Source organism: Mobula hypostoma, chromosome 23, assembly GCF_963921235.1.
Source record: "Mobula hypostoma chromosome 23, sMobHyp1.1, whole genome shotgun sequence".
Lineage (NCBI taxonomy): Eukaryota > Metazoa > Chordata > Chondrichthyes > Myliobatiformes > Myliobatidae > Mobula > Mobula hypostoma.
In genome coordinates, this window is record NC_086119.1 from 21810783 (window position 1) to 21837767 (window position 26985).

General features: G+C 37.9%; 1 protein-coding gene across 1 annotated transcript in view; it reads left to right on the plus strand.

Moving 5' to 3' along the window:
- Nucleotides 1–25326, plus strand: part of nsrp1 (nuclear speckle splicing regulatory protein 1) — a 66699-nt gene extending 41373 nt beyond the window's left edge. Inside the window, exons 3-7 of the mRNA XM_063031287.1 lie at nucleotides 805–861; nucleotides 5118–5246; nucleotides 8129–8336; nucleotides 10303–10414; nucleotides 15876–25326. Coding sequence (XP_062887357.1) covers nucleotides 805–861; nucleotides 5118–5246; nucleotides 8129–8336; nucleotides 10303–10414; nucleotides 15876–16935 — 1566 coding nt within the window. The 3' untranslated portion in view covers nucleotides 16936–25326. The remainder of the gene's footprint in view (nucleotides 1–804; nucleotides 862–5117; nucleotides 5247–8128; nucleotides 8337–10302; nucleotides 10415–15875) is intronic.
- Nucleotides 25327–26985: the final 1659 nt, after the last annotated feature.

The following is a 26985-nucleotide window of genomic DNA, read 5'->3' on the forward strand; positions in this document are numbered from 1 at the left end:
TAGGTTGAGTCTGTGGTAAAGAAGGCAAATGCAATGTTGACATTTATTTCAAGGGGATTAGAATATAAGAATAAGGAGATAATGCTGAAGCTTTATAAGACACTAGTCAGACCGCACTTGGGAGTATTGACAACAGTTTTGGGCCCCATATCTCAGAAAGGATGTGTTGTCATTGGAGAGAGTCCAGAGGAGGTTCATGAGGATGATTCTGGGAATGAAGGGGTTAACATATGAGGAGTGTTTGGCAGCTTTGGGCCTGTACTCACTGGAATTTAGAAGAATGTGTAGGGATCTCATTGAAACCTAACGAACATTGAAAGAACTAGATAAGGTGTATGTGGAGAGGATGTTTCCTCTGTTGGAGGTATCCAAAACTAGAGGGCACAGCTTCAAAATTGAGAGGCAACCTTTTAGAACAGAAGAAAGGAGGATTTTTTCTTTAGCTATGGAGTGGTGAATCTGTGGAATGCTGTGCCACAGACTGCAGTGGAGGCCAAGTCCAGGGGTATATTCAAAGTGGAAGTTGATAGGTTCCTGATTGATTGGGGCATCAAGGGATATGGTGAGAGGGCAGGTGTATGGAGTTTAATGGGATCTTGGATCAGCCATGATGAAATGGCAGAGCTAACTTGATGGACTGAATGGCCTCATTCTGCTTCTATGCCTTTTGGTCTTATGGTAAAAATGTGAAATAATGAAAAAAGGTCAGGGTCACTTGCAGTTACTTCAGTCTTTAAATTTTGAGCAGTTATCTACAGGGCATATGATTAAGTATTGTTCAGCATATTTATTATGTCTTTGCAGACATCAGTCAATGAGAATCTTCAGAAGGAGTCGCTGAAGAAAAGAATGATGAAGCAGGTACAGCATCATACATACTTAAATGACAATAGCATGCATTGTTAACAATTTTAAACAAATTTGTTATTAACGAATTATGATTATTCAATTAAATAAAATAGAATTTCAGTACAGCTGGTATAAAATGGGTATTGAAATTTAAATTTCAAACATTTCATCTGTGGCTATGTTACAAGTATGAAGGAGAAAAGATGGAGAATTGAAAGTAAATATAAACAATTGCAAGAAAATCTAAACTAAAATAGAATCCTATAGCATGGTAGGTTGGTTTAATTTGTATTGCATTTATGTTCGGTGATTAAATCTGCCCATAACGAGATGCAAAATAGATGCTATACTTGATCTTAAAAACAAATAAGTTTGTAAAAATTAGCTTTTAAAATCAGTTGTCTGTTTTTAACCTCTGTTTCCATTCACTTAAATATAACCTGCAAAATTCTAAATGGCAGTTGTATACAGAGATCATGGCTGCAGTGTCATTGCCACTGATCTCCATGGAATATAGAACAAAAGACCACCAACATCAGTGGTAGGCTGATATGAATGAAGGATAAGTGGGAGGAGGTATATATATATATATATCATCATTATGTTCACTTTCACATACGCATCGTCTCTAAAGAAAGTGGTCTGAGACTGTGATAAGTCGATCATCGGTAACCCATACACAATGGGAGATGTGAATATTGATATCACAGGAGCTGTAATTTTACTGACAAATGATTAGCAGGGATAGAGAGATTAGCTTTATTTGTCACATGTACATCAAAACATACAGTGAAATGTCATTTGTGTCAAATCGGTTTAGTGAGTATTGTGCTAGGCAAGTGCTCCCTCACTTCCAGTGTCATCATGGCACGCCCATATCTTTGGAATGTGGTAGCAAACTGGAACACCCAAAGGAACCCACATGGTCACAGGGAGAACATACAAACTCCTTACATACAGCATTGGGAATTGAGCCCTGATGTTACAGATGGCACTATAAAGTGATGCACTAACCACTACTGTACTGTGTTGCTCCTTGGTGCATGTTTTTCATTTTGTTGGACTGAGAGTGAAAATTGCAGATTGTATATTTTCATACCAATTTAAGTAAATCTTTTTTGTGAATGCTGATGACGTTGTCATGTGTATAAGAGACACCCAGAAATTAATGTTCCCTTTAAAGAGAATCACCCCTGGAATTACCTTATCCGATTCCTTGATATTCAAGACTTCAACAGGAAAATAGTATGAGGCATTCAAAACACACACAAAATGATTTTAATGTTCCCTTGCTAATTAATAGCAAGCATCAGTGCATCTACATTTTAGACACTGGAGTATGTACTAGGGTAGATTAAAGAATTTTATGGTTGCATTATGGCTTTAGGATTTGGGTGGTTCTGTTGATTTTGAGAAATTATATTCTCAAGTAGTAGGTATGTCCCTTTAAAAAGTTCTGATCTTGTATGTTATCAAGCAACTTACAAAAATGAATGCTAAAAGTATAAATGGAAACATATTAATTAAGTATTAAGGTGAAGCGCATGGAATCTCTATAACTGATACGCAAATAATGTTGAGCTGTTAAACATTTGTGGCTGAAATTTAAATCTGTATTTAAGGGATCATATTCACATTGGAGAATGGAGAATTCACAATTTCTGAAATTTGGAAGTTGAAGACTTGTCTATCATCCTATATCAACCACGCTTCACCTTCTAAAAATTTGTACAGTTCAGGAAAGTTCTGTACTGTTATAATTAGTTTTGTCTAATAGGAATAGGTATGATATGATCCGATATGGATCCAAAGAGAAAATCCTGGTTGTATTCACTGATGTCACTACAATGAGAGGTACATGTGTAGCATCAACATCTATTAATGTGCAGACGTATATATTAGTGAATTGATTATATAGAATTTATCATTTCTGAGGTTGCTGCATTGACAACATGATGATAGGCAGCTTTGCATCTGCTAAACGAAGAAGGAAGTAATTTACTGTGATGTTAAAATAAATCTGGAAGCTCTTCACGTATCCATTTAAGATGGAGTTACTGTTTATTTAAATTGCAATTAGAATACTTCTTCATGTTGTGCCCCCCCCCAAAAAAATCGCAATGATGATTGCTTTTGTAATTCTTTCTTTCATTGAGATCTGGCGTTTGTTGTCCATTACTTGCCCGTCCCTGGAGAAGGTGGTGCTGAACCATCTTCTGAACTGCTGCAAACCAGCTGATCATGGTACTGCTGAGTAGGGAATTCCAGAGTTTAAAACCACTGATGATGAAACAGTAAATTCTCTAATCTTAATGCTGTGCTATTCGGGGAATCTGCAGATGAAGGTGTTTCCATGTATCTGAAACCCTTGCTCCCTGTGGTAGAGGTTCCTAGTTTGAGAAATGATGTTGGAGAGTTGAATAATTGCACTGCATTTTGTACAGAGTTTCACCTTTAGTCACCTGTGCTTTGGTGCTGGTTAGAGTGTTAAACATCTGGGTTGCTTTGTCCTGGTTAGTATTGAGGCTCAGTGTTGTTTGAAGTGAGGGACCAGGGAGGCTAGTGCATATAAGGAGTGGAAAAGGTGTATGTGTCAGAAGTTGAGTTACTTGCTACACAGTTTCTGTTCTGCTTTATGGCTGTGGTAAATTTCTGGTCAATGATGGCTCCAGGTTTGGTGGGTTGGGGAAATGATGATGGCATTGCCATTATGAGTCCAGGGTAGATGATATGATCAGGCACTTTCGTGTTGGTGATAGCTACTACCTAGCTCCTGTGTGATGCTTCATTCACTAGAGAATTCCAGGTAAAATTTCATTTTGAGCAACATTCACCAAATATTCCTACTTCTGACTTGTGAAGAAAAAGAAGATCATGGATGAAACAGCTAAAGATAGTTTAGGACATTGACCTGAAGGCCTCCAGCAGTGATCGTCTTCAGTAGGACCTGGAACAACCACAGCCAATCTTCCTTGCATACATATGTACAACTCTAGCTTTTGGTGTTTTATCTCTTGGTGCCCATGTACTTCAATTTTACTCTCAACTTCTTGATGCCATATTCAATCGAATGCTGACGATATCAAGTGATGAGCTCTGGGGATGAATAGCCATGTTGGTACAAAAACTGGATTTTGGTGAGCTAGTTGTTAGCAAGTTGGAAAGCATTATAATCACACCAGCCATGTTCAGCTGAATATTGAGAGTATATTGACTGATTGTTGGCTGTTAGCAAGATTAGTTTTACAGACATGACATACTGTGCATTGTGGGCATCTTTCACATTGTTGTATAGATGCCAGTGCTCTTCTCATACAGGAATAGCTCAGACTGATATACAGATAGTTCTGGAGTGAAAACTTTTAGCTGGAAGGGTGTTGGGTACAGTATCCTTTGTTGTATCTAATGCTGTCAAACATTTCTTAATATAACAGAATACATCAAATTCTCTGAAAAGGAGATTCTGTAATGTTGGTGATCTCATAAGGAGGCTGGGCTAGATCATTTACGTGATTCATCAGCATTGTCTTGATGCAGCTGATGCACTTAATTACAAAATGATATAGGCTAAATAGCTGCAGTATTTAGCTGCATCAGCTGCATTTTCTGCAGTAAGGTGCAGCTAACAGCAAATGAGAGAGACGAGTTAATTTTTTAGGTGATTGAAAGATGAATGTTGGCTAAAGTACTTGGAGAGTGCTGTTTATAAATTAGTATAGTCAAATTAATAATGGCTCGTCCCCATTCCACAGAAATCAAGTGCTGGTTTTGTCCTATTCCGAGGGTGGAATCTTTTACATTCTTCAAATAGCACCAAGTTATGATTGTGGTGCTATTATTGTCTGGTGAACCCTCAGCAGCCTTGACACCTTCTTCCAACACCTCTGCCATCTGGCTTGTTGGGATTGACCAGACCTGATTCCATTCTGCTAAGTTAGCCTTTGCCTTTCTCTTTCAATAGCTTGGCTTCTCCAGTTCACAGACTCTGCCTTTTATGCTGTGCTCTCTCTACCAATGGCAAGGATAATTTGTAATTCCCTCAACAAATCTTTTGCACCTCCTTTTATATTCTATCTTTAAACAAATTTATATTTGTTGGGGCATGGAGCAGGGAAAGGGAGAATTGTACCTCCACAAATACTTTACATATTCTTCAGTTGTGCTTTGTAAATATTTGATGTACTGATTAATAAATAATGATTTTTTTTCCTCCCCAGTGAACTACCAAATGTAAGTAAAAATGCTTGATCTTGTGTTTTTTAAAATAGACTAAATTGGAGATCCAGAAGGCATTGGCGGAGGATGCCACAGTCTATGAATATGACAGTGTTTATGATGATCTTCAACAGAAGAAACTGGAAAACAGCACAAAATTACTGACTGGTCCAAATAAACAGGTAGATGTACCAACTGTCAAATAATTTTAGACTTGTGCAGTTGAGGTTCTCTTGTGTCTACCACATCTCAAACCAGTTCTTGGGATTTTGCACATCACATCTTACCTCTTTCTTTAAGAGCATTTGATTAATATACTCACAAACCAGCTAGCTGGGGACATATTAAAGTAAAACATGCCGTTGCACTTGTACGTTTTACCTGACAGAGTCTGATAGCTAAATTAAATACTGCAAATACTTAGAATCAGATAGATCAGAAATTTTAATAGTTAACATTCCAGCTCAGTGGCCTTTTCTGATATTCTTTCCTCTCCACAACTGCTCCTAACCTGCGGAGTATTTAATGTTTTATGCTTCCTTGGAGGAAAATCTCATATATGTCTGCTATTGTATATTAGCAACCAGATAACTTTTGGTTAAGTAATTGCTCTTTTATCAGTTGGCAGTAAACATTGTGGCCCCTGCCCATCCCCCACATGAATCATCTGTTGTCGGCCCCCAACCAACACATATTCCACTCTCCCCTCCTACCCCTCCTCACAGTCCCCCACCCTGCTCTCATGACTATACCCCTTCCCCACACGAAACCACCATGGTGGGCTTCAGAGCTGAACAAGTGAGAAGACAGCTGAAACGTCTGAACCCAAGCAAGGCTGCAGGCCCGGATGGTGTCAGTACCAGGGTGCTCAAAGCCTGTGCCCCTCAGCTATGTGGAGTACTTCGCCATGTCTTCAACCTGAGCCTGAGGCTCCGGAGGGTTCCTGTGCTGTGGAAGACGTCCTGCCTCGTCCCTGTGCTGAAGATGCCGCACCCCAGCGGCCTCAATGACTACAGACCAGTGGCGTTGACCTCCCACGTCATGAAGACCCTGGAGAGACTTGTTCTGGAGCTGCTCCAGCCTATGGTTAGGCCACACTTAGATCCCCTCCAGTTCGCCTACCAGCCCCGACTAGCAGTTGAGGATGCCTTCGTCTACCTGCTGAACCGTGTCTGCGCCCACCTGGACAAGCCAGCGAACATTGTGAGGGTCATGTTTTTTGACATCTCCAGTGCGTTCAACACCATCCGCCCTGCTCTGCTGGGGGAGAAGCTGACAGCGATGCAGGTGGATGCTTTCCTGGTGTCATTGATTCTTGATTACCTGACTGGCAGACCACAGTACGTGTGCTTGCAACACTGTGTGTCCGACAGAGTGATCAGCAGCACTGGGTCTCCACAGGGGACTGTCTTGTCTCCCTTTCTCTTCACCATTTACGCCTCGGACTTCAACTACTGCACAGGGTCTTGTCATCTTCAGAAGTTTTCTGATGACTCTGCCATAGTTGGATGCATCAGCAAGGGAGATGAGGCTGAGTACAGGGCTACGGTAGGAAACTTTGTCACATGGTGTGAGCAGAATTATCTGCAGCTTAATGTGAAAAAGACTAAGGAGCTGGTGGTAGACCTGAGGAGGGCTAAGGCACTGGTGACCCCTGTTCCCATCCAGGGGGTCAGTGTCGATATGGTGGAGGATTACAAATACCTGGGGATACGAACTGACAATAAACTGGACTGGTCAAAGAACACTGAGGCTGTCTACAAGAAGGGTCAGAGCTGTCTCTATTTCCTGAGGAGACTGAGGTCCTTTAACATCTGTCGGACGATGCTGAGGATGTTCTACGAGTCTGTGGTGGCCAGTGCGATCATATTTGCTGTTGTGTGCTGGGGCAGCAGGCTGAGGGTAGCAGGCACCAACAGAATCAACAAACTCATTCGTAAGGCCAGTGATGTTGTGGGGATGGAACTGGACTCTCTGACGGTGGTATCTGAAAAGAGGATGCTGTCGAAGTTGCATGCCATCTTGGACAATGTCTCCCATCCACTACATAATGGACTGGTTGGGCACAGAAGTACATTCAGCCAGAGACTCATTCCACCGAGATGCAACACAGAGTGTCATAGGAAGTCATTCCTGCCTGTGGCCATCAAACTTTGCAACTCCTCCCGTGGAGGGTCAGACACCCTGAGCCAATAGGCTGGTCCTGGACTTATTTCCTGGCATAATTTACATATTGCTATTTAATTATTTATGGTTTTATCACTATTTAATTATTTAAAGTGCAACTGTAACGTAAACCAATTTCCCTCGGGATCAATAAAGTATGACTATGACTATGAAATACAGATCAAAGTTTTAAGCAGATAGGCCATTTTGATATTGGACAATGTTTAATAGATTTAGTAGTTAGTGCGACTTGCCTTTTTCCTTATCCAATGAATAACTATTGCCTGGGATGTTCAAAGTGGATGGAATTTATTTGTAGAAAATGCCGATCATCTCTTGAGGTATAGATTTCTTCGCAATGTATTGCTTTAATATCTATTACCCTTTTAAAATGTTGAATTTTTTAAAATCATGACTTTATTATAGAGATATTTAACAAGTCATGCTTATTTGCTTTTACTTATCTCCACAATATAAAATTAGTTTAAAATGATTTTAAGCCAAATTTTGCTTAACTGTGGACATTGTAGTATCTACTTAAAATAATTAGTTTACAATCAGAGAAAAGTACTAAGCTCAGAGTTCAGGAGGAAAATACACTGATAAAGCACTGAGAACATTGGCAAACCTCTGCAATATACTATTCCTGCCAGCTTTTTAAATTTTTTTTTCAAGTTGGGAAGAAGTGTAATTTTCCTTTGTGGTAATTTCTAGAAATTATGCATTTTCATTAAAGAAATTCAATAAATTGTGTATATCCTTTGATTGTATGAAAGACCTTGAATGAATTTTCCAATGTCAACCCTTATGGACTAGTGTTTAAATTATGTTTAAAAACGGATTTTTTTTTTTTTGAAAACTAAACTACTTGTTTTCCCCAATACCATCCCTCACAAAGTCCAAGTACATTGACAGTCTGATGAGAGCTGTCGATGAACGCAAGAAGGAGCAAGATAGAAGGATGGAACGGAAAATCCAAAAGGAACGCGAGGCTGAAGGAGAGAAGTACGAGGACAAAGATGCATTTGTCACTTCTGCTTATAAAAAGAAGCTCCAGGAAAGAGCTGAAGAAAAGGAACGAGAACACAGGGAAGCAGCAATGGAAGGTATATCGTGTATATTGGAGTTGGTATTCGTTATATTATTTTCACGTGTTAAGATTCTCTGAAAAGCTTGTCTTGCAGACTTTACATACAGATCAAATTGTTAGCGTATCGAGATAGAGCAAAGTAAAACAATAGCAATGCAAAATGAAGCATAAAAACTACAGAGGAAGTGCAGCACAGGTAAACAATAAAGTGCAAGATTATAACAAGGTAGGTCAAGGTCTATCTTATCATACCAGATGTCCATCCAAGAGTCTTATAACAGAGGGATAGAATTTGTCCTTGAACCTGGTGGTATGTGCTTTCAGGCTTTTGTATCTTCTGCCCAATGGAAGAGAAGAGCAAATGTTTGGGGTGGGTGGTGTCTTTCATAATGCTGACTGCTTTACTGAAGCAGTAATAAGTAGAGATCAAGTCCATAGAGGGGAGGCTGTGCATGTGTTTGGAAGTTGTATAGTGTGCTTTGGCAAAATGGGTAATATCAGTCAACAGGATTCTGCCATGGTTCAAGGGAGATACTAAGAATAGTCATAGTCATAGTCATACTTTATTGATCCCGGGGGAAATTGGTTTTCATTACAGTTGCACCATAAATAATGAAATAGTAATAAACCATAAATAATTAAATAGTAATATGTAAATTATGTCAGGAAATAAGTCCAGGACCTGCCTATTGGCTCAGGGTGTCTGACCCTCCAAGGGAGGAGTTGTAAAGTTTGATGGCCACAGGCAGGAATGACTTCCTATGATGCTCTGTGTTGCATCTCGATGGAATGAGTCTCTGGCTGAATGTACTGCTGTGCCCAACCAGTCCATTATATAGTGGATGGGAGACATTGTCCAAGATGGCATGCAACTTGGACAGCATCCTCTTTTCAGATACCACTGTCAGAGAGTCCAGTTCCATCCCCACAACATCACTGGCCTTATGAATGAGTTTGTTGATTCTGTTGGTGTCTGCTACCCTCAGCCTGCTGCCCCAGCACACAACAGCAAACATGATCGCACTGGCCACCACAGGCTCGTAGAACATCCTCAGCGTCGTCCGACAGATGTTAAAGGACCTCAGTCTCCTCAGGAAATAGAGACGGCTCTGACCCTTCTTGTAGACAGCCTCAGTGTTCCTTGACCAGTCCAGTTTATTATCAATTGGTATCCCCAGGTATTTGTGATCCTCCACCATGTCCACACTGACCCCCTGGATGAAAACAGGGGTCACCGGTGCCTTAGCTCTCCTCAGGTCTACCACCAGCTCCTTATGCTTTACATGAGAAGATAATCCTTTATCTGTGGCTGTATGTTCTTCTGTCTTAATATTTTGTGTTCTGAAGGAGTTACAGATATGAGACACTTGAATATGTTCCTTTCCTCTCCAGACTAAAGTGTACAGTTTAAATGATAAATTAAGTATCTTGGTTTGTCCTGTGAATTTATTAAAATATCCTCCTTTTCTTAGCATTTTGTAACAGTAAACTAGGGTTAGAAGGATTACTTCCCATTAATTTCTGCAAAACGTGTCAAGTTAGCGAGATGCAGGCTCCTGAAAAATAATAGTTTTTTTTTGGCGTGTGCCTGCGTGCGTGCACGTCTGTGCATCTACGTGATGATGTCTTTTTCGTGGGTTTTTACAAGACCCAGAGCGAGAGAGAGAGTGTGTGGTGTGCCACTCCTGACACAGACATTTTCGCAGTCTTTTTCCCTTTTTATTTTACGAGGTCAAGTTGCGATCTCGACACTCAACCCGGCGTGGATGGAAAGCGTACTCGGAGTGGACCTGACTGGTTTTGAACCCGGGAACCTCCGCTTCTGGGTCCGGCGTCGATGTCATTGCGCCACCAGCCGGCCCAAATAATAATTTTCCAAGTAACATGTAGAAGAAGTTATCCTTCTTGACCAAACCTCTGCAGATTATTGATTGGTTAGAAAACATGTATTTACTATTTCTATGTTTTGTTTTTTTTGCCAGCTTCTTTGGATGTAACTAAACAGCGAGACCTTAGTGGTTTCTACCGGCATTTTTTGAATCAAAAAGTGGGTGAAGAGGTTATTCCAGAATGCAGCATTCGTGGAACCAAGGGGTAAGATGCATAATTGTACTGGTGCTGAAATCAAGTTATCTGATTTTCAAGTTGATTCAGAACTTGAATCAATGAAGAGCTTATTCAAAATATTTGGCTAACTGTAACCACAGTGAACAATTCAGTCAGAATTATTTATGATAATTGCTGCTTTCCAGAAGTGAATGCTACTGATCCTTTCCACATTATCTTTGTGCTTAACTAATAATTGTGAAAAGAAAGTTTTTCTCCAGCGTGCAGAGATTAGCGGAGTAAGAATGGAATTATTCAACGCACTTATTGAATCACTGCAGCTAATGGCGTGCAGTGTACTTGGTTTATTTTTGTTTACATTAAATGTGCATATAACTTGTGATTCTGCAGAGAACCATGCTGCAGATGTTCCTGTAGCTTGTTTCAAATAAGTCTTCTAGAATGACTATGCAAGGGAAGGGGTCAAAGGCAGTTGTTTCTCAATCAGCCTAGTCCCCAAACTGGAAGTGTACTGGCTGATCCCTACACAGACTGGGCTTTTGACCAATCTGATTGACAACTGACAATTCCTCCTTATCAATGGTGATTGGGCTACAATTAAAACTTAATAAAATTAAGAACCATTTTCATAAAAATATTCAGTCACTCTGCTCACATCTAATGTTTTATAAGTATTAATAGTAAAGAATAATTAAAGGGCAGTCATTGTGTGTTTTATTTTAATAATGTAATTATGTACATATGTATACTTATTTTTGACCAGTAGAGGAAGAAATTGAATAATTAATAATTAGATAATATGTTCATGAAATCAGTATGCAAGATTAAATCTAAGAAAATAAAGTGCCTATTTACTACTACATTGCTAAAGCAACTCAGTCGATAAATCCTCACACTCACTACTAATCTGACCCATGCTGCAGTAAGGAATTAAAATAGAAGAGAAATCCAGATTACTATAAAACACCATTTTATCAGCTTGCCATTGATAATCTCCTTGCCTCTTAATCACAAGCAGTTCATGGCATGGGGAAGTACTGGTATTGCGATGGATATAGATTTAATTTCTGGTCTCCTGTGAATTCCTGCTTTCAGGATCAGTTTTGCAAAAGGAAGTGCAAATTTTCCCTTTCCCGATGAGGAAAATTTGTACGACCTCAAATGGTTTGATTTGTTGTCTTAGAGGATTTCAATTAATGTGCACCTGTTAGAAGTATGGATGCAATTTATTTATTTTTAAATGACAAGATGACTCTTATGCTTCATATTAAGCTGTAAAGTATAGATAAGTCTGTCTTAAATTATTTCCAAAAAAGAAAATAGTTTTTGAAAATGTGTGCAGTCAGCTTTAATTGTTCAATTAAGTATGGAGTTCTCATGAATTTTCTGATTGGAAAGTTCTACCCCTCTGAGGGTAAAGTTTTAAAGACAGAAATTGCTAAATAAAGTTGTGAAAATACAGCTGTTTATGATCTATGCTTGTCAATATAGCTGAATTACAGCAGTCATCTGTTCCTCTGTGTAGAGTGTTACGTAACTGGCAACAATGAATATCAATCGAGACAGGTTATATAAAAACAACTAAACAGGGATAAACGATAAAAAAAACGAAAACCTTAACCAGAAGTTAACCGCTATGCAGCCGTTCAACAAATCGTCACTCGGCCCTGGTTCTTAAAGCGTTAAATGCGAAAACAGTTCTTAAAGTGGTAAAGTCAGATATAGTTCTTAAAATGGTAAATTCGAAAGTCCACCAGATTTATATGTTCAATTGGGAGAGACTTTTCCGGAGAAGGATTTCTTCATAGACGCGACTTTCCTGCTGGTTCTGTCCAAAGGATTCACAATGCAGTAAATAAACAGTTTAAAACAACTGACCTTAATTTCTTTTAGAGAGAGCAAACCTTTGCATGAACCCTTTGCTCTTTTGGCAAGAGTTATCTTTAATGCAGGTCGCTACTCCTTCAACGAAGACTCAATAAGGTCGATCCTTTGTTAAACTGCCAAACGATACCGACTCCTCTCAATCCTTCAGGTCCTGTATTTTGATAAAGTCTTCACTTTCCTGCACTACTGCTAGAATAAGGTACATCAACACATCTAGCAAAAATTTCGGACCAGCAATATTGTACCTTGCAACAGAATGTAACAACCGTTTAAAAAATGAAATTGCGTCATAAAAACAAATATGCAACAGAAACAGAGACATAGTACGTTCTAGCTGGAAATCTAAACACTAAAAACTAACTGTCATCTGGGGTCTTCCCTTATATACCCATGGTGCACATGTCATGACGTGACCTCATCGGCGGGAAAATTACATCAGGTGACCTCCAAAAGACCATTACATCATTCTCACAAAAAAAACAGATCTCCTTGAGGTATGTAACAAGAGAGATCCACTTGTGTAGCTGAATTACAGCAGTCATCAGTTCCTCTGTGTAGAGAGATTCACTTGGATGGCAAACAAATACATTCTCACTACCTAACCTCAGAGTTCGCCTGATATATGAAGGAAAGGATTTGTAGTGAGTCGAAATAAATATCCTGGTGTGAACCTCTTGTTTTTTTTTTGGTTTGCTAGGAAGAAAATCCTTACATGTTTCATCCAGGGAATCTAGTACCTCTGGACATATTTGTATTAGACCATCTGGAAATGTAAACCTCTTTTAGTTAAATTAATTTGGAAATAAACTCTGGTCTGTTCTTAATGTGATCATTAAGATGTTGAGAGTTTTGAATGAAAAGTTATGATAGGAAAGAATGATTCGTGCATATATGCTGTCCACATAATTAAGATTGCTCTATTGTTCTATTATTCATGTGAAATCCAGTCCACAGCAAAACTTGGCTAGCACTGACATTTTAAAATGTGCTTCAGAATTGGCGAGTAGAATGGAAAAGAGTATGTTTTCAAGACTGGCATAGTAACTCATTCCTAAACATTAGGCAATGTGTCAAACAGGATCAATTCAGTCCTGCAGTGTTACCCAGCACTGGGATGTGATGTCAGCCTTGTGTCTTCACATCATGTTGCAATCACTATGGATTGAACTTTAATGTAGCTTTGTGTGAAGTGCTGGAATAGTTGGTGAGATATTGTTCAAGTACAACAATATTTGATTGGGAGAGTGTCTTAAAAAAGCAGGCTTGCAATTATACCCAATGATCCAGGATTTAAGCTGTGTGTTGAATACTGCAGGTTTTATTGAAGTATGTGACTACCACTAGAATTACTGTTGCATGGGTTGGGCGTACACTTGTGTTCTTGTCAAGACACTGGCTAACTTGCATTTGTGAACTTTATTGCGAGTTGTTTTTCCTCACTTTTTTTCCTATTTCTTTCTGGCAGCTGAGCCTAAGTCCAGCAGTTGTACAATGAAGATAATCATCATCCATTCAGACAAGAGGAAAGAAATTAGGTTAACGTGTTTTCTTTGGTGCCAATGTGATGTACTGTGTAATAGGGTTCTTGAATAGATTACTCGATAACTGAGATGAGAAATTCAGTAATGCTTTAAGGCAGAGTTATTTGACAGATCATGTAGCTATACTACTGCATATACCAATTGGTTCTAAAGTCTTGATCCTTTCCACGTACTCTAGATTTGGAAAGTGAAATGTGCTCCCTACAGAGAAATAATGTCAAAAGTATAAGCATTAGATAGATTTTCATTTATTTGTTTTAGAAGGGCTTAATCATTTCGACATGTCCTGACATGTCAGGCATGTGCTTGATGAAATGAACTGTTGGGTTATGTGAAGCTCCAGTATGTCAGTTTTTAGTTGGATTTTCCCGTCTGGGAGGAAAGAAATTGCCTGTTGTCTGTATTTACAAGCAGCTGCTCTGCAGCAACATTCTCAACTTACCAGACCAAATCTTCCTTCGTAATGCCCGTTATTATTTTAATGGGATATGAAAGAATTTTTTTCTAAGCTTGATCGTTTTTACAAAGTCAGAAAGCTAAAATATAATCCATTTCAAAATATTAATGTTATATATCTTGAATATGTAATTTTCCAAAATGAGTGCATTTAAGAAGCATCAGTGTAATCTCTAGTATATTTGAAAGCATCTTGCTTTAAAGATTCTATCATATTTTCAATTTGATTGTAGTTCCTGAATGAGAAAAAAAATTTCAATCATGTATCATGCTTAAATCACTTTTAAAATTGGAATATTTCTCAAGATGTATATATTGTAACATTTAAACAAATGTTGAAGTTGTCAAAATTTGGAAAGCTGAACACAAGATTCTGCAGATCAACAGCAACACACACAAAATGCTGGAGGAACTCAGTAGGCTGGCAGCATCTATGGAAAAGAGTAAACGGTCGACTTTCGGGTTGAGACTCTTCTTGAGTCCTGAGAAGGCTCTTGACCTGAAATGTCAACTGTTTACTCTTTTCCATAGAAGCTGCCTGACTTGCTGAGTTCGTCCAGCATTTTGTGTGTTACTTTGGATCTCCGGCATCTGTAGACTTTCTCGTATTTGAGATTCTGCAGATGCTAGATATCTTGAGCAGTGCACACAAAGTGATGGAGGAACTCAATAAATCAGGAAGCATCTTTGGAGGAGAATAAAGAGTTGACATTTCAGGCTAAGACACTTCATCAGGAGTGGAAAAGGAGGAGGCAGAAGCCAGAAAAAGTAAGTGTTTGGTGGGGGTGGGGGGAAGAAAGGAAGGAGTACAAGCTGGCCGATGATAGGTATGACCAGATGAGGTGGAAGGTGGGGGGAATGTAATGAAGTAAGGTGGTGATACATGGAAGAGATAAAGGGCTGAAGGAGGAGGAATCTAATAGGAGAGTGGACCATAGAATAAAGGTGGGGGGGGGGGAGTGAGAGGAAGAGAAATGGAGAGAGGGTAACCAGAATGAGGATTGGGGGAAAAAAAAGAGAAGGGAGAAGGAGAAGTAAATACTGGAAGTTAGAGAAACTAATGTTCATGGCAACAGATGTAAAGGCTATCCCGGTGGAATATGAAGTGTTGCTCCAAATTGAGTTTGGTCTCATTGTGACAGTAGACGAGGCCATGGAGAGACATGTTGATTATTGAAATGAGTAGCTACTGGGAGATCCTGCCTTTTGTGGCAGGCAGAACGAAAGTGCTGGACAAAGCAATCGCCCAATCTGCGTTGGATCTCACTGATACCACACTAGAGCACCAGATACAATAGATGGTCCAACAGACTCGCAATTGAAGTATTGCCTCACCTGGAAGGACTGTTTGAAGCCCTAAATGAAAGTGAGGGAGGACATGTAGGGCAGGTGTAGCACTTGGAATGAACATTAGGAAGGAATTATTTCATTACATTTCTTGTAATTATTCTATCAGAATAAAGAAAGCATTTATTAAATAGAACATTTACAACACAATCCTGGTAATTGCACATTCTCTTTAAAAATTTGGAAATGTAAACTAATCGTCTATTTTTATTGTTTTTTTTGCTACATTAAGTTGACATTTTGTATTTTCTCCTCAGGATGAAGAAAGAATCTGATGATGATGACTGTAAAAATCACACTGGTTCAGTACAGGATAAACCCAACCAGGATCCAGATGCTGACAGTGACTTTGAAATTGACAGTGGTGATGAAACTAAAGCTAATCGTGATCAAAAACAGTTGTTTTCCAAAATGAGAAATGAAGACGACAACTCAGACACTAACGAAGAAAAAGCAAGAAGCCGTCAATACAGAAGACATGTTGAATCTTCTAGTGAGGAAGAACAAAGTCGTCATCAACATATGAGCCATTCAATCAGAGAGGGCAGAAGTGAGAAAGGTAGGAGCCACTCAAGTGGAGAAAAAAGCAGAAGTGGGGAAAAATCAAGGCACAAGGAACACAAACGTGCAAAGGAAAAGTACAAAGAAAGAAATGATCCAAGAAAAGAAAGGGATCAAGAAAGAAAGGACAGCAAAGATCATAAAAGAATCAAGGAAGAGAAATCTAAAGACTGCATCAGTGGAAGAGATGAGCGATATCGAGATTATGGAGAAAGACATAAAGATAAGGATGAACAAGCGAGAGATGTAAAGTTCAAAGAAAGAGAGCGAAACAAAACAGAAAAATATACGACTAAAGATGACAGAAGAAGGGAAGAAAAATACAGAAATCAAGAGCAAGAAGAAAGAAACCAGGACAGAGAGGTTCAGGAAAAGGGAACAGAACCGTATGAAAGAACTGATAAGAAATATGAAAGTAGCGATACTAAGGAAGAGAGTTCTGGTAATACTTCAGAAAAAGAAAAATCCAGAAAACACAATAACAAGAGATCCAGATTAGAAGAGAAGGATGAACAACGAAATGTAGAATCCAAAATTAAAGACGATGAGGACAAAAATTTGAATATATTATGTGAACAAAAATCAAAAGATGAGTCAGCAAAGGAAACAAATGGGACTGAACACCCTGAAAAACTCAGTAAATTTGTCAAGCGCAGCAATCAAGAGACTATCTCATCTGCAAAAGAGCGATATCTTGCAAGGCAGATGAATAGGGCCTCAACAAAGTCGTATATTGAGCCAGATGAAAGTGACTAGTTTTATTGGAACTGGTTTCCACAAAAAATTAACTTGAAATATATATACACACCATCATTTTGAAGGTTTCTGTGATCTTGTATGAAATATAACTATTAAAACTATTAATCTCTAATTAACATGCTAAGATTTTTGTGAAATGATGCAACATATCACTTTTGAACTAACACTCTTGAGCATAAGGATAGTTATGCATTGGTGCCATAGGCATTTAAGTGCAAGAAGCACTGTGCACTTAAAGATCAGCTTTGTCACATGTACATCAAAACATAGAGAGAAATGTAACTTTTGCATCAATGATGAACAGTCTGAGGATGTGCTGAGGTGAGCTTGCAAATGTCACCATATTTCTGGTGCCAAAATAACATGCTCACAACTTACTAACCTGCATGTCTTTGGAATATAGGAGGAAACTGGCACATTCAGAGGAAATCCACATTGATGTGGGAAGCAGTGTGCAAGCTCCTTACAGTGACGGGAGTTGAACTGTAGTGCATTACGCTACACCTCTGTGCCACCTTTGGCACAACTTGATAATTGGCATAAAGATTTTCTTTGAAGTAATATCTTCCTCTGGAAAAATATTTTCAATAATCAGGAATTTTGTTGAAGATGTAATACAAGAAACCGGTTCTAATATTGAACACAATCAGTGTCAATGCTGATATGCAGGAATAGTCTTGGTTATTCAGGTTCAAGAATTGGAATGATGGCCCCATCTCTGTCAACAGTTTGGGTGATTGGTTGCTTACTCTTTACTTCGTACACTTAATGAATTATTTTTCAATAATGGGCTTGCTAACTTGCATCGAATATTTAGACAGGGTGATCAGATTAAAAGTAGAAAATGCTGGAGACATCCAGCAGGGAAGGCAGCATCTGTGGAAGTTCTGACAGAAGGTTTTCAACACAACCTGAAGTATCAAATTCTTGTTTTCCACTTTCCATAAATGTTGCCTAAACTGCCACAAGTCATCTGCAATTGGATTTTTGAATGGCTAATGAACCCATAAACACTACCTTAGTATTTTTCCCCTCTCTTTTTGCATTACTTATTTAATTAAATTTTCTTTTCTTTTATATGTTTTATTATTTGTATTGCAATGTACTGCTGCCACAAAACAACAAATTTCACGACATATGCCGGTGATATTAAACTTGATACTGAGGAGGCATAGAAGAGAGTTTTAAGCCTGGGACGGACCAGCCATGACAATATGGCATGGCAGGACTGGCTGAAGAGGTTAATGGCCTACCTCTGTTTTTATTTTCTTACATTATCTTTATTAGTGGCTACTATGCAGTGAACTAAGATAACTATCACATCAAAAATGTTGCAAATCCTCTTTAAATTTCACTTGTTTTTTTTGAGGTGGAGGGGTGTTACAAGAAATTATTTATTCTGTATTAAATAAAAATGTGGATATTCTAAATATTTAACATCATGTTACGTTGGAGATAAAACATTGACACGTGACCTGTACCTGGCAATGCATGCTTTAGTAATGGGTTTGCTGGGAACCATGTAAGCCATAGCTTTAGGAGAAGGAACTAGATGCAAAAAGGAGTCAGAGACACCCAAAGCTGAGTGTTAACTGTATGGAAATCTGAGCTAACAGCAAGCAAGTTAAAAGTATTTAAACTGAGGCTGTTCTAATTTAGTCAAGTCCTTGTAAGAAAGTGTTAAGATCATTACACTTTCTGTTGTCTAGATTTTTGGAAAGGCTGTTACAGTTATTGAAAGTCCAAAACAATAAAAAGAGAATCTATTTTCCCTTCCTTACAAATTCAGTGTTACTCACCACTGTCAGTTTCACAGAGGAAGCTGTGATCTCCTGAACATTGATTAATTCTGTTCTTTCTAGCACCAAACACTTTCTCTGGGAAGTGGGTAAAATTATCATTACTGTAATTACACTGAATTGTTGAATCTGAGATGGTTGAGTAATTTGAGTTCTTGGACATTTATACCAGCCTTGATCTTGCCTTCACCTTTTCTCTATAGCCACTGAGTGAGCAGCACCTGTATTATCCTGTGCATGAAGTACATTGTATATCTACAGTCAATACTTTATATACTGCTGAAATTATCACTTGTATTTGACCATCCTTTCCCAGTCCCAAGAAATAAATACTTTCACTGTTCAACTTGCTTTCTTATGGATACTGTTGTCACAAAGGAAGACCATGATTTTAAATTCTCTCATTGAAAACTAACTTACAAACTAAGTAAACAATTAGGATCAGTTAACAATAGAACTCTGTGGAGGAGTAGGCAACTTGGTTTTACAAAATATTTAGATCGTGACACAATTTAAACAGTGACTTTTCAACCCCTTATGTGCTTAAAAACAGGGGTATATAGTTTTTTAAAAAAAAATATTCAGTGCTTCCACTGAACTTTGAAGAAGTCCCAGAACCCTCAGAAGAACAGCTTGCCTGTTAAAGGGGCAATTGTGAATGTTTAAACTACTGTTAGTTTTTTAAAATTTTACCAAAAGGAAACCTCTCTGTCAAGCCCTCTCTCTCTCTTGCTTCCCAAGATCTATTTTTCATTAATGTTATTTTTTATTTGTTGGTCATTAGAATCAGAGTTTATTCTATCTAAAATTTCCCCGTAAGACAACAGCGTCCAATGCATTGTCACTGTTTTGGGTTGAAACCCTGAATCATGACTTGAAACCTCCAAGGTTCCTTTCCACCCATAGATGCTGCTTAGTCCACTGAGTTACTTCAGGAAATTGTTTGCTGCTACACTTTCCAGTGTCTGCAATCTTTAGTGTTTCAAGCTGCATTTGATTTTGCATCTAATGAAATCCTCCCAGAAAGTGGGGATGTTTAGTTGATGCATTTGTTTTAATTTTCAAATCAGAGTCTATAAATACCCATGTAATATTGTATATGAAAAGTCATAAATGCTTTATGCTAATGAAATGTAAATGACAAATAGATAAATATAGTACAGACAGTAATTAAATGCTATTCTAGTAGGGGTTCAGATGTATCTGGAGGAGGTCAAGGAATTCATTGCCATGCAGGCTATTGCTTTGCACAGGCCTTTGCAAAAAGGTGCCATTCATTTTGAAATGCTAGAATGTGTGCAGTACCTTCCTTCTGTTTATCAGTAGAGCTACAGTGACTGACTGACATAATGGGGAACTAAACCTTCTTCGTTTCCAAAAGCTGGGATGTGCCCTTGACAGAATATTTAAAAAGTAATAACTATTAAAAATTTGGTAGATAAATTGGCATCGCTCCTATTCAAAGTGTCAAAACATCTCATTATCAGAAGGTCAAAGCTAACTCAAATTATTTCCAAGCACACTTTCACAGGAAAATGAACATGTAAAATCGTTTATGAAAGATATCAGAAAAAAACAAAATTCCCATTTTATGTAGATTAAAATCATATATATAACTAAACAGGGAGGAGCATGAATTTGGTTTCTACTTGATGTTCAAATATGTTAGGTTGACAAAGTGTTGATGCTAACTAATGGAAATGATAAACTTTATTTAATAATCATGTAAAGTGGTAACAGTAACAGGAGCATACATCTGCATAAATACAATTAGAAATAATTTGCATACAAAAGCTGGACAAATACATTCATCAGTAACACATGCATAGCAGTTTCAATAAACTTACGGACTTGACCAAGTACTGTAAATGTACAAAATGGCTTGACATAACCAGTTCCAGAAACAAACCAGTCAATCTTACAAACATGGAAATACTGTTAGGTTTGTGCCCACTATGTAGCTGAGGTTAATCAGTGAAGCAGTTATAGGCCACTAGATGGAGCATTTTGCTGCACAATAATTGTTGAAGTGTTTCAGATGTACATCTCATAAGCTAGCCAATTTTTACAATATTCACATTGCGTCTGAGTAATGTCAAATCAAATTTATATACCAGTGCAGTCTGATGCTAACAATCCTGCCTTGAAATTTTGACTGCATAGCAACAAGCCCCAAAGAGAACATTTATATTAAGGGGATGTTTTCACCTGTGCTAATTAGTCTAGTTTTGCACTGTTTTTGTTTTGCTTTTAGAGGTAAAGGCAAAATATTTTTAAGCACAATTACATAACTAATGTTACCCTTTAAAGCATTTAGACACAATACCACAAAGTAGTAACTGCATTCTCAATCTCTATTTGTCTTCTTTGCAAAAGAGCATCTAATACGCCCATTGCAAAATTGTACTTCTCACTACATGATGTGAAACCTTGTTCGATCATGAAGTTTTTGACCAGTCTTTTACAGTGATTAAGGACAAAAGCATTTCATAGATAATTGGAATCAGCATGGATCTCTTAATACTTTTATTTGCTTATTTGTAAATTTTAAAACAAAATTTACACCATCTCTGGGATGAATGGAAATACGATATAAAATGTTAACAGATTTAATTGTTTTTAAATAGGTCATTCAGATTTATAAGAACTAATGATTATATGCACCAGATGGCTGCAAAATAACTGTTTAGTTATTCTCATGTTGTGTGATGGAGTTTGCTGTGCCCAAAATGCTTGGAAAGCAGTTTGGGGTGTCTAGAAAATTTGATTAATATGCCATCCAGCAATAAAATTGCTATATATCATTTAACTTTGATACATTTACATATTAAAATACTAATGTTGTTTGATGAGAAAGTACTGGAGTACCCAAATCTATCTTGAAACATACATTGGAAAGCCTTGTAAAATTATATTAATCACTTCTTGCAAAACATTTAAACAGAAAATCCACTTAGTTTATCAAAACAAATGTTTACTATCTATTCCAGTTATGTATCTTTGAGTGACTCTGAATGTTTCTTACTTGTTTATAAAATTTAAATTAAGAAATAAGGCACCCAGAACACATGTGAAGTAATACATCAAATACAACTGCTTCATGGCTGCACAGATTAAAAATGAAAAAAATACAAGTAAATGTGCAAGGTATAACTTAAAATAAACATTACAATCCAACAAAATTCCAGCTTGCATTTGATGCAAATTTATAATTAATTTTGAAATCATGCTTTGGAACACTAGTCATGAAAATAATGCTACATTTTAATGAAAAGTAGTTTCCTATAAATAGAAATATTATTTTCCCAATTAAAATACACAAAATTACATTATAGAACATAGAAACAGTCTGCAGTCACTAATAGTCATCCCTCCTTTATATATAAAAAGTGTAGTATAATGCCCAATGGGCAATAAAAGAGAAACTGGAATGTTCATCTAACTTATCAGTAAGTTTACATTTGTGTGTGAATATGTTTATAATCAATACTTAATGTATACCATTAAAATATGAAGAAAAAAAGTCAATATTTTGAAGGAAATACCGATATCACTAAAGCTGCAGCTTGAAGCTCACTCTGAACGCATTTGTCTTTTACTTTGGGTTCAGGTTTTGATCTTGTGATACCATTTGCTGATCTGAGCAGTCAGTCCAAGAAGCAGAGAGCACCAACAATGGTTTTTTTTAAATAGCGTTCAGATGGACACCAGAATTAGGAGTTTCATTTTCTTGAACTTCAGGAGTTATACTTCTCAAGATCCTCTAAAAACAATCAAAAGAACATTATAAACAGAGATACAAGAGATTGCAAATGCTGGAATCTGGAGCAAAAATGTGAGCTGCTGGAGGGTGTAAGGCAGCATCTATGGAGGGAAACATATTCAACGTGTCAGATTGAGACATTTCATTTGATATTTTTGATATACATTAGCAAGTTACCACTCTTAGGAACATATAAATGGATTTTCTGGTTTACAACAGACCAAACCTCCTCGAAATGGCAGCGAATCCTAACTGAATGCTCATATTCCTGCTTGTCAGTGCCCACCAAGTTTGGTTGAGTTTTGCTGGCAATTTCTTAACTGCATCAGCCGTCACACAAACAAGGACTAAACTACTCAAATTCTCCAGCAGGTTTCTTAATTTGAATGGAAAGGAATGGCTGAGTGGAAAACCTGGTAATTTATTTCCATTTAAGTTTGCTTAAATATTGTGAATGGTTTACAATCATTTTAAATTCCTAAGAATTCTCAATTTTTTAAATTAAATTCTCTAGATGTCAGGGATATTTGCAAGTATCCAAGGTCCTTGATAACTTTAGGGACAAGGTTTTGCCAGTTGTAGAGGGTCTACATAGTTCTCCGTTCAGAGGTTAACTTGTTCTCTGGTTGATTTCTCACTGAAAATTGTCCCAGACTGGATATCAAACATAGTGAATTTAGAAGCAACTCTATACTTGCCATAAAGTCAGCAGTGAGCATGGACAGCAAGTTCTGGCCCATATAAACAAAAAAATCGTCTTTCCACTGTTTTACCAGGATTGCTGTGGTATAGCTAAACTATATTCAACATACATATGTTTTACAAACTATGATCTAATAACTACCCAGTACCTTTTACAGCAAAGGAGCACATTAGCTACTGAGGGCATATTAATTAGTGACCAACACATTTTCTTCTTCAGGAATACTAATTGCTTGGCTTGTCCTCCTGGTCTGCATTTCACAACTCTGACATTGTTGAAGTTTTCTTATATCAGTGTTCTCACTTTAACTGTTCCCATTCATTCATTGACATGATAACTTTGTTTACAGCTCCATCTTTGTTTACGATCTCCATCGTCACCCAGTTTTAACCCCTTCAGAGACATCCATCTTCCCCACCCTACAGTTTAACAAGCTTCTTTTGTCTCTTTTGTAGTTCTGACAGGATCTCTGACTTGAAACGTTGACTATTTCTTCTCTCACTGATACAGCTTGGCCTGAGTATTTCTAGCATTTGTATTGTAGTTTTAGATTAATAGGATCTGTAGTTTAATCTTGATTTTCAGTTTCCTGTTCCAAATTGGTAGTAATTGCTTAAGCTTCCTAGAAACTGTTGTGTCATTGGTTTTTCGCCTGAAGAATACAACACAAATCACTTGTGCAACTTTTAATCAGTTAAACTTAAGTTAATCACTTAAATCATACGTTGTGAAATGTGTTGCTTTGCAGCAGCAGTACATTGCAATACATTATAATAGAAAACCCTATATTACAGTATGTACATAAAAATAAAATTAGTACAAAATGAGAGCCAAGAAAAGTGGGGTAGTGTTCATGAGCTCATTGTCCATTCAGAAATTTACTGGTAGAGGCGAAGAAGCTGTTCCTGAAACATTGTGTGTGTGTGTTTTCAAGCTCCTGTACCTCCTTTTTGATGATAGCAATCAGAAGAGGACATGTCTTGGATGATGGAGGTCCTTAATGATGGATGCCACCTTTTGAATATGTTCTTGTTGCTGAGGAGACTAGTGCCCATGATGGAACTGGCTGAATTTACAAATCTCTGCAGCTTTTTTTGATCCTGTGCAATGACCCCTCCATACCAGACAGTAAAGCAACCAGTTAGAATGTTCTCTACAGCACAGTCATAGAAATTTGCAAGAGTCTTTGGTGATACACCAAGTCTCCTTAAACTCCTTGTGAAATATAGCTGTTGTTACAGAATGGGAACAGAAATAGGCCCCAAGGTCCACAATGTTGGGCTAAATCAAAAAACCCAAAACAACCAATCCCTTCAATCTACACAATGTCCACATCCCTCCATCTTCCTCATATTCAAGTGCCTATTGAAACGTCTCTAAAAAGCCTCTAAATGTATTTGCCTCTACCACCATACCAGGCCGTGCATTCCCGGCATCCACCACTCTTGAGTAAAATACATCCTCTGTGAACTTACCTCCTCTAAACTTCAATGCATGCCCTCTGGTGTTAGACATTTCTACCCTGGGAAAAAGATACTCTGTCTATCTATGCCTCTCAATCTTATAAACCTCTATCAGATTTTCCCTCAGCCTCCGCCACTCCAGAGAAAACAGCCCAAGATTGTCCAGCTTTTCATGATAGCACATGCTCTCTAAACCAGACTGCATCCTGGTAAACAACTTCTGCACCCTCTCCAAAGCCTCAACATCCTTCCTATAGTGGGGCAACCAGAATTGTATGGAATACCCCAGATGTGGCCAAACCAGATAACAAATTTGCAACATAACGTCTTGACTTTTGAACTCAAAGCCTCAACTAATAAAAGCAAGCATTTCATAAGCCTTCTTAACCACCCTATTGAACTGCGTAGCCACTTTGAACTCGGACACCAAGATATCTCTGCTCAGCAATAATGTTAAGGATCTTGCCCTTAACAGTGTACTGTCTCCTTGCGTAAACTCAAGGAATTCTGCAGATGCTGGAAATTCAAGCAACACACATCAAAGTTGCTGGTGAACACAGCAGGCCAGGCAGCATCTCTAGGAAGAGGTACAGTCGACGTTTCAGGCCGAGACCCTTCGTCAGGACTAACTGAAGGAAGAGCTAGTAAGAGATTTGAAAGTGGGAGGGGGAGGGGGAGATCCAAAATTATAGGAGAAGACAGGAGGGGAAGGGATGGAGCCCAGACCTGGACAGGTGATTGGCAAAAGGGATATGAGAGGATCATGGGACAGGAGGCCCAGGGAGAAGGAAAAGGGGGAGGGGGGGAAACCCAGAGGATGGGCAAGGGGTATATATTGAGCCAGATGAAAGTGACTAGTTTTATTGGAACTGGTTTCTACAAAAAATTAACTTGAAATATATATACACACCATCATTTTGAAGGTTTCTGTGGTCTTGTATGAAATATAACTATTAAAGCTATTAATCTCTAATTAACATGCTAAGATTTTTGTGAAATGATGCAACATATCACTTTTGAACTAACACTCTTGAGCATAAGGATAGTTATGCATTGGTGCCATAGGCATTTAAGTGCAAGAAGCACTGTGCACTTAAAGATCAGCTTTGTCACATGTACATCAAAACATAGAGAGAAATGTAACTTTTGCATCAATGATGAACAGTCTGAGGATGTGCTGAGGTGAGCTTGCAAATGTCACCATATTTCTGGTGCCAAAATAACATGCTCACAACTTACTAACCTGCATGTCTTTGGAATATAGGAGGAAACTGGCACATTCAGAGGAAATCCACATTGATGTGGGAAGCAGTGTGCAAGCTCCTTACAGTGACGGGAGTTGAACTGTAGTGCATTACGCTACACCTCTGTGCCACCTTTGGCACAACTTGATAATTGGCATAAAGATTTTCTTTGAAGTAATATCTTCCTCTGGAAAAATATTTTCAATAATCAGGAATTTTGTTGAAGATGTAATACAAGAAACCGGTTCTAATATTGAACACAATCAGTGTCAATGCTGATATGCAGGAATAGTCTTGGTTATTCAGGTTCAAGAATTGGAATGATGGCCCCATCTCTGTCAACAGTTTGGGTGATTGGTTGCTTACTCTTTACTTCGTACACTTAATGAATTATTTTTCAATAATGGGCTTGCTAACTTGCATCGAATATTTAGACAGGGTGATCAGATTAAAAGTAGAAAATGCTGGAGACATCCAGCAGGGAAGGCAGCATCTGTGGAAGTTCTGACAGAAGGTTTTCAACACAACCTGAAGTATCAAATTCTTATTTTCCACTTTCCATAAATGTTGCCTAAACTGCCACAAATCATCTGCGATTGGATTTTTGAATGGCTAATGAACCCATAAACACTACTTTAGTATTTTTCCCTCTCTTTTTGCATTACTTATTTAATTAAATTTTCTTTTCTTTTATATGTTTTATTATTTGTATTGCAATGTACTGCTGCCACAAAACAACAAATTTCACGACATATGCCGGTGATATTAAACTTGATACTGAGGAGGCATAGAAGAGAGTTTTAAGCCTGGGACGGACCAGCCATGACAATATGGCATGGCAGGACTGGCTGAAGAGGTTAATGGCCTACTTCTGTTTTTATTTTCTTACATTATCTTTATTAGTGGCTACTATGCAGTGAACTAAGATAACTATCACATCAAAAATGTTGCAAATCCTCTTTAAATTTCACTTTTTTTTGAGGTGGAGGGGTGTTACAAGAAATTATTTATTCTGTATTAAATAAAAGTGTGGATATTCTAAATATTTAACATCATGTTACGTTGGAGATAAAAC